The 8,650-nt window shown below is 56.8% G+C and overlaps 1 protein-coding gene across 1 annotated transcript; it reads left to right on the top strand.

Moving 5' to 3' along the window:
* The first annotated feature begins 3,322 nt into the window (after positions 1 to 3,322).
* On the top strand, positions 3,323 to 7,521 carry ASB12 (ankyrin repeat and SOCS box containing 12). The gene is made up of 3 exons (XM_005527383.3): positions 3,323 to 3,471; positions 5,138 to 5,980; positions 6,604 to 7,521. Exons 2-3 carry the CDS (start codon positions 5,194 to 5,196, stop codon positions 6,735 to 6,737), a joined length of 921 nt encoding a protein of 306 aa, XP_005527440.1. The 5' UTR covers positions 3,323 to 3,471; positions 5,138 to 5,193; the 3' UTR covers positions 6,738 to 7,521.
* The last annotated feature ends 1,129 nt before the right edge of the window (positions 7,522 to 8,650 follow it).

Below are 8,650 nucleotides of genomic sequence, written 5' to 3'. Positions count from 1 at the left end.
CCTACAGAAGAGAAATGGGGTGATCCCCCTGCTTTGGGGGGAATGGGGAGTGCAGGGTGCTTAAAGCAGCCCAAAAAGGAACATAACTCATGGAAAAAAGGGAATGTAACCAATGGAACTCTAACAGATCTCGGTGTCTTCTGCAAACTGTGCTATTCTGGGTCTTTTAAAATTTTATTTAGATGTTCCTTTCTGTATTAAACCCAAGTATCTCCTCAGTGTTTCCTTGCTCTCTCACCTGGCCACAGGTGTCTCCAGGCTGAATTCCTCAGAGTTCTGAGGAGCAACCAGAGCTTCTGGAAGGAGCTGAGTCCCAGTTTCATGGCTCCAGAGTGAAGAACTCACAGTCCAGCTGCTGGTGCTATCCTGGAAAAATCCTCTTTTATCTGAATCATTTTTAGCCATGGATAGTGAAGTGTTAAAAGATTTGAGTGCAGACAAACTCAGCTGAGAGGGGAAGATGCTCAGGAGTGAGATTCCAGGACAAAACTTCCCTGTGAACCTGGGGAAGAGGCTCCAGAGCCGTTAGCCAGCCCCTGAGGAATATTTTCCACCTTCAAAATGGGTAATTCCTGTGTTTTAAGGCAATGAAATGGGCCTGGCACTGGGATACACTGAGTCCCTTGGTGTTTCTCAGGCTTTTCCTCCTCTTGCTAATTTTAAATGTTCTTAATGCTGCCAGTGAAATCCTTCATTTCCCTTAATTAGGCTCGCCTTGCATTTAATTGGATTATTAGCATTAACGCTGGCTAGAATTGATAAAGCTGCAATTTAATTTGGGAGAAATTGGGACAAAAGGTGCATTAACTGGAGTTTCTCCTGCCTGCAAACACTTCATGGATTCCTGTGTTCTCCTGGAATTTTATTTTCCTTCTCTTTGGAGGCGTGGGATACAAAACCTCTCTCTCAACAACAGGTTTTGGAGCTGTTGGAAGGAATCCAGTGGGAATGGGAATCAATAAAAATCTATAAATAATCAAAAAGCCCCATGGATGGAGCAGGGGGCTCTGGGGCTGGGCAGCTGGGGCTGCTCCTGGATCCCTGGAAGTGCCCAAGGCCAGGTTGGACACGGGGGCTTGGAGCAGCCTGGGATGGTGGGATTGGGTGGGATGGGATGGATTTTAAGGTTCCTCCCAACCCAAACCCTTCTATCCCGTTTTCCAAAGGGGAAGGGGCTCCCTGAAAGCAGAGAGCTGAGCTGGGGCTCCAATGCCACCAGAATTCTACAAGAAATGACTCATGGAGGAGAAGAAGCATTGCTGGATTCCTCCTTCCTTTCTAACTCCTTATTTTGTGCGTTGATGCACCAAAATCCATCAGCAGGGGCGTGCAGGGATGCTGAGCCTGTCCGTGCCCTCTCCTGGATCCCAGCTGGATCCCGGTGCTCTGGAGCCACTCCCACTCCCCGAGGTGAGCAGCCTCTCCCCAGGGATGAGTTTTGGAATGTTGGGACCAGATGTGAGGGCACAGAGGGACATTCCAGAGCTGTGCTGTGGCCCTGACTCCCGGCCCAAAGCAGGAGACACAACAGCCCCACTCCCCAGCTCTGCTTTCCCCCCGACCTTGAGCACTGTTAGTAAATCCCTAATCCCTGCAAAATCATTTATTTGGGACTGTTTAGCTCTAAACTTTTAACTGATTAGCCCTGCTAAATCCACAAGCTCATTAGCTCTTCTCAGCTGCGTTAATAACGATAATCTCTTTAATGGAAGCAACTCTGGACAGGATTTACCTTCCCAAAAAACTCATTTGACTGGCATTAAATACCCTTCTGCCCTCTAATTCTTCCCCAGTTACCAGGGGGGCTGACCAAGAGCTGCTTGGTCTGGGGCAGAGGCCAGGCCAGACCCTGAGCTCAGGCAGGAGGTGGAAGCTTTTCCCAGCTCCTCGTCCTTCCCTGGGGTTTGGAGCAGTGGGAAGCTGATCCCAAATGGGTCAGGCTGCTCTTCCACCTCTGCCTGGGCTCCTGCTGGGGTTGCTCTGGCTCTGCTGCTGGAAATATCCCCTGAATGACGGATGGAAGGAAAGGTTCCTGCTCCAGGAGTGTCCGTGCAGGATTCCAGCTGGGCTGGGGGTTCTCAGGTTTGCCTCAAAGCTGGGTTTTCATCTGCTCCCTGTTCCTGAGATCCTTGGTTAACAACTAAACAGCAGCAGCAACAAAAGAATAAGCAGTTTATCATTAATTTGTCATTCAAGGATTTTCCTTTCATCTCCAAATTTCTCACATTTCACATTTTCTAGCACTTCTCTTGTCTGCATTCCCTTTTTCCCCTTTGTAACACTCTGTCTTTTTCATGGCTGCTTTGATTTCTGTGGTTTGTGGAAGGGGCTTCCAGCCAGGCTTGGCTTTTGTGGCCGCAGCATCTTCCTGACACTCAGGAAAAGTAACCCCAAACTCCCCTCTCCTGCTCCAGGGTTCATCCACATCGCACTCTGTAATTCCATTCCTGCTGCTGGCTTTGGGGGATTGACCTTTGTGAAGCAATAATCTATTTTTGAGTGAATTTGGAGAGGAAAACCAAAAGTCTAAACCAAATCAATGTTGACCATTTCCCAGGCTTTCCGTGGGGAGGCTCCAGAGCAGGGAAGTGATGCTGGCACAGATCACACATTTCACAGAGTGCCCTGATTTCGCTTCTTGCAGCAGTGGGGATTTTCCTGCTGGATAATTTGGGTCTCTCTCATTATCTCATACCGTGATAAGGCTGCCCCAAACCTCCAACCCCTTCCTGCTCCACCGCTGAGGAGTTTGGAGAGGGTTTAAAGGGAGCTGGATAAAACAGGATTGCACTTCCCAGCTGACAGCTTTTGATAAGAGCCCCTGTGCTGTTTCCCACTCCTTTTGTTTGCCCTGGGAGGTTTCTTGCCTTCCTGGGTCCTGTTTAATTTTGGGAAGCTCTGGTTGTGGCTCCTTCTGGCAGGTGCAGCCCAGAGCAGCTCAGGTGGGAAATCTGGCCCATCCTCAGGACCTTTTGTCCTTCTGGTATCTAATAAATCGTTCTGCAGATTGCAAGTGGCCATTTGTATCACTCTGAAAAGGGGGAGGGAGGGCAGGAGAGGGGTTGAGAGGGAATTCGAGTGCCTGGCAGCAGCCAAGGTGAGGTAGGGACCCCAAACCGCCCCGTTCCCTGCGATTTCTGTGAGGAAACAGTGGAGAAAAAGCTTTGTGTGTGCTCAGAGGGCTCGAGCAGCCTCCAGCACCTGTCCCAGCCTCCCCCCACCCCGCTATATTTACCCAGGGGGAGCTTTCCAAGAATGGAAGTGGTAAGATAAAACCCCAGAGGGGCTAAAATTAGCCCCGGGCCGGTCCTGCCGTGGCATTTCAGCTGTGAGCTGCACATCTCCGGCCCCTCGGAGCCCCGTCCATCCCAGCTCTGCCCGATCCTCGCCTGCTCTGCTCCTTTCGGGGTTAAACCACGGGGGGATTCCCCATGGGACCCCCTTGGTGCTCTGAGCATCCCCCACACCCAGGTAAGGCGGCACCTGGGCGGGCAGGGGGGGACTGGGACCCCCAGGGACAAATGAGTGCCCCATGTCCTCTGTCACCACCTCTTTTTGGGGTCTGGACAGCTTCTGGCAGCTCAGGGGGTGACAGAACAGTGAGGGAGGTGCCCTGAGCAGCTGTGGCTGCCCCTGGATCCCTGGAAATGTCCCAGGCCAGGTTGAACACTGGGGCTTGGAGCAGCCTGGGATAGTGGAATGTGGGATGAGATCAACTTTTAAGTTCCTTTCCAAACCAAACCATTTTGTGATTTGGTGAGTTCTGGTTGAGGAACCTCCCTCAGCTCCACAGGATCTCAGGCAGCCCAGGGACCTTCCCTTTGGAGGTGTTTGTGCATTCAGGAAATGTCTCAGCTGCTCTTTTTTAACTTGTGCTCCCAGTTTCCCTTGGGAATGTAACTGGGAACACAGCTGTCTGCTGGACTGGGATCTGCAGGAACCCTCAGCCCGTTATCCCTGTGCCTGGGGTGATCCCAAAGCTCTGCAGTTCATTGCCATGAGGAGCAGCATCTTTAAGATTTGCCACGTTTCTGTCCCGGTTGAGCCTGGCTGCCAGCAGACCTGTCCCAGTGTCCCCAGTGTCCCCAGTGTCCCCAGTGTCCCCAGTGTCCCGGTGGCCTTGCCGGGCTCCCCCTGAGCTGGTGGCCGTGTCCCCGAGGCTGATGTGGGGACAGGTCCCCCGGCACCAGAGACCGAATGCTCCGTGCAGCCCCCCTGCTAATTAACTGTTTGCTAATGAATTGCTCCTTGCAATCAGCTCTTCCCCAGCTCCCAAGGGAACACGAGATGCCCCCGGGGCTGCCGAGAAATTCCCGTGCCCGTCCCGAGCGTTTCCAGCTGCTCAGGTGCCAGCAGGGACATCCCATCCCTGTCCCCTGAGGCCACTCCTGTGCCCAGAGCCCAGCCAGGCTGGCACGGTCCAGTCCCACCCGGTGGGATCAGCATTCCCACCCTGCCTCCCCCAAATCCCTCACAAAAAACATCCCAGAGCCTTCGTGAGGCCGTGATCATCGGGCTGGAGCAGGCGGGAGGGAGGAAAAGTGTGGGATTCTAGCGCTGGCATAGTTTGGGAAGGGAGATGCTGGAAGAGGTTTGATCCCTAATCAAACTGAGCACTTCTCATTCACCTCATCCTTTAGGAATTGGGACAAGGCATGGAGGGAAAGGACACAGGGAATGGCTCCCACTGCCAGAGGGCAGGGATAAATGGGATATTGGGCAGGAATTATTCCCTGGGTGGGGCTGGAATAGAATTTCCAGAGAAGCCGTGGCTGCCCCTGGATCCCTGGAAGTGTCCCAGACCAGGCTGGACAGGGCTTGGAGCAGCCTGGGATAATGGGAGGTGTCCCTGCCATGGCAGAGCTGGCACTGGGTGGGCTTTAAGGTCCCTCCCAACCCAAACCATTCCATGATTTTATGGGATCCTGACCCACCTAACTGCTACAACACCGAGCTCCACCGTTCCCTCAGCCATTCACCCACGTGCTGCCAGGGCCATGAGCACATCAGCAGCATCCTCAGCCAATGTTTTTGGAGAATCTTCCTTATGCTGGGTATAAACTTCCACTAAAAGGCAGCTGTGGGCGTCAGGGACTGGTTCTAACCCGGGGGTGGTGCTGCTTCTGCCGTCCTGTAGATCTTCGGCCCCATCCTTTACCATGAAAGCGGCACACGGAGCACAGAGCCGACACCATGAGCCTCATGGACATCAACAAGCTGTTCTCCCTGCTGCAGCCCGGGGATGAGCAGGAGGACAGCGAGGACAGCGAGGAGCTGAGCAGGGCCGTGTGCCAGGACGATCCCGAAGCGCTGGCCGGGCTCCTGTCCCAGGACAGGTACAAGAGGCTCATCAACCGCAGGAGCGGCTGGGGGGTCCCCAGCACCCCCCTGCGCCTGGCGGCCAGCCGGGGCTGCGTGCGGAGCCTGCGGCTGCTGCTGGCCCACGGCGCCGAGGTGGACAGCCTGGACGTGAAGGCTCAGACCCCGCTCTTCGTGGCGGTCAGCAACGGGCACCGCGAGTGCGTGCGGCTGCTGCTGCAGGCCGGCGCCAGCCCCGTGGGCAGCGCCTACAACAACTGCTCGCCGCTGCTGCTGGCCGCCAGGGACGGCCACGAGGACATCCTGCGGCAGCTGCTGGAGCACGGAGCCGAGCCCAACGTCCAGGCCCGGCTGCCAGAGTGGGCGGCCAACTCGGTGGCCTGCTCGGGGCCGCTCTACCTGGCGGCGGCCTACGGGCACCTGGAGTGTTTCCGCCTGTTGCTGCTGCACGGCGCCGACCCCGACTACAACTGCACCGAGCAGGGGGTCCTGGCCCAGATCCGCGAGCCCAAGACCCTGCTGGAGACGTGCTTGAGGCACGGCTGCCGCGCCGACTTCGTCCGGCTGCTCATCGACTTCGGGGCCAACGTGTACCTGCCCAGGGTGCCCGCGGACGGGGCGCCGCGCAGCGAGGGGCTGGAGCTGCTGCTGCAGGCCAGAGGTGACCTGGCTGCGTGGCCCGGGGTGGGAATGGGCACGGCTTTGCTCTGATTCCCTCTTCCCGATAGCCAGCCTCGGGTTTTCCTTCGGTTCCCCTCGCAGCATGGCTTGGATGTGCGGGTTTGTGGCTGTCCCACCCCTGCCCCATCCCTGGAAGTTGGACAGGGCTTGGAGCAATCTGGGATAGTGGAAGGTGTCCCTGCCCGTGGAATGAGATGAGCTTAAATCTCCTTCCCAACCAAAAGCCTTCTGTGGTTCCATGATTCCCACAGCCTGGGTTTCCCTCACTTTGTTGGGTTAAGGGCTGCTTTTCACCCTTGCTCTCCTTTCTGCTGCTCAGCTTGGCCTCTCCTGTATGCCCATGTCTAAAATCCTGCACTTATTTCCATGTGGGGATGGAAGATTTCTTCTCCGAGTCCACAGCCCCAGCCCCAGTACAGAGGTTGAGTTTTTATAGGATCATGGAGTTTTCATAGGATCTTGGAACGCTTTGGGTTGGAAGGGACCTTAAAGATCATTTTGTTCCAACCCTGTCTGCTTTGCTCAATCCACATCCCTTTCCTTCGGATAATGCCGGGTTGGGTTGTGTGTCTTGAAGGTGACCGTGTGATTTTCCTTCCACAGCTCATCCCAAATCCCTGCTGTCCCAATCCCGGCTGGCCATGAGGCGTCTCCTGAAGCAGCCCGGCCGCTCGGCCGCCCTCGCAGAGCTGCAGATCCCCGCAGTCCTGGCCAAATACCTCCAGCACCAGCCCTGATCCCAGCCTGCCCCCAGGGACACTCCAGCTAAAACCTGCTCCAACCCTGGCACTGAATCGCTGAAATCCATGAAAACACTGGGAGTTTGTGGTCATAAGGTCACTTTTGCTGCCAAGGTGTCTCCAGAAAGCGGTGCCCGTGTGGAAGGGTGGGAAGGGAGGGGGGAGAGAGAACAGGAGCTCCTGGTTTGCAGCAAAGCGAGGATCTGATTCCCCTGGGGTTGCCTCAGACCATCTTTACTGAGGGATTTTACACCTTCAGCTGATTTTGGTTGGAGAAAGGGCTGGGAAAAAAAGTGTGGAGGAATTGTTGGCTGTGAGGATGGGAGTTCATCCCAGTGAAGGTGGGGACGCCCTGGCACAGGCTCCCAGAGCAGCTGTGGCTGTCCCTGGATCCCTGGAAGTGCCCAAAGCCAGGCTGGACAGGACTTGGAACACCCTGGGAGGGTGGAAGGTGTCCCTGCCCGTGGCAGGGGTGCCACTGGATGGGCTTTGAGGTCCCTCAGGATTCCACAATTCCCAGAGAAGTTCCCAAGTGCCTCCTCCACTTGGGAGGGGCAGGATTGGGGCTGGCCCCGGCCGTGTGTGCCCACCCCAGTGGGGACAGAGCTCCCAGCTGGCAGCACAGGAGGGGCTGGGAGACTGCCCAGGGTCCCTCCCTGCCCGGCTCTGACCCTAAACATCATCTTCTCACCCCAAAAGCGCTTCATGTTGCGGCCGAGGGTCTTTCGTGATTGGGTAGGGTTGGGGTTTGAATTACAAGTGTTTTATTATTGGTATTAAAGTGTTGTGGCCTGTCTGGTGAAACATCCCACGTCTGGCAGCCCCGCCAGGTCCCGGAAGGGACGAGGGAATCGCTGCAGATTGGGAATTTCAGGCTGGTCTGGAGTATCCCAGGATCAACTTTGTGTCCCTCCACCTCACCTCACTGGAGGTGCCTTCCTGCCAGGAGCTGGTGGATAAATCCCGCTGCTCCTTGGAGCTCCAGAGATGTCCTGCACCACTTTTGGGATGCAGCAGGAGGTGTCCCACGGTTCATTCCTTCCTGCCCTGTGGCATCCCACAGGGAAGCGCTGCCAGGGCTCAGAGCTCCGTGTCAGCAGCTCCAAGGGCTGAACACAGGCACCTCCCTGCAGGGTTTATGGGCTCGTGTCAGGGCTTGTGGCGTCTATTAATCACCATCTATTAATCAACATCTATTAATTAGGCTGTGGGGCCTCTCCCAGGGGAGCATTAGGGCCTGGAAGCAGCCTGGACAAGGCTCCACAGGGAATGGTGACACCGGTGCCACTTCCCTGCCCACCCAGCCAGCTTCGGGAGCACAGTGGGAGACGGGGGCAGGGAGAGGCTGTCCCGCGGGGACATTGCCACGCTCTGGTGTGATTGCCACTCGTGACACCCTTGCTGTCACCCTCGCGTGGCGATTTGAGGGGCTTTCGGGATTTGGGGGGGTCCCAAGAATGAGGAGGGGGTCTTCCCTGCCGGGCTGCTCAGTGTGTGTGGAGCTGTGGGTGTGAGCGGGCGTGCAGAGGGAAGGTGGCTGGGGGTGGCGTGGCGCGGGTGACACGCCCGTGGGTGACACAGCGCGCGTGGGGAGGTGTCCCACGAGAAACACGCCATGTCCCCGTCCCCACGGTGTCACACACCATGTCACATTGTCACATTGTCACGTCTCTGGCCCCCGCAGGGTCACAGGCCAGGACACGACAGCCCCCGGTGCCGTGTCCGTGACCCCGCGTGGCCCGCGGGTGTCGCCCCACGGCCACGCCCCGCGAGAGACCACGCCCCCACCGGGGTGACCACGCCCCCTAATCCCGCCACTCCCGCCCCCAACCCGGGGACTCGCCCTGAGGCCACGCCCACCCCGCCACCGGGACGTCCCCGGATCGCCCCGGGCCACCAGGAATGACACC

Source organism: Pseudopodoces humilis, chromosome 15 (genome assembly GCF_049639895.1).
Source record: "Pseudopodoces humilis isolate 2021_Gansu_Grassland_sample_001 chromosome 15, ASM4963989v1, whole genome shotgun sequence".
Taxonomy (NCBI): domain Eukaryota; kingdom Metazoa; phylum Chordata; class Aves; order Passeriformes; family Paridae; genus Pseudopodoces; species Pseudopodoces humilis.
This window is presented reverse-complemented; position numbering and strand designations above follow the sequence as displayed.

Bases quoted from the DNA above. Each gene is read 5' to 3' on its own strand.
- ASB12 (XM_005527383.3), top strand. From the start codon at position 5,194: ATGAGCCTCATGGACATCAACAAGCTGTTCTCCCTGCTGCAGCCCGGG. The intron at 5,981-6,603 runs GTGACCTGGCTG...TTCCTTCCACAG, and splicing joins GCTGCTGCTGCAGGCCAGAG to CTCATCCCAAATCCCTGCTG.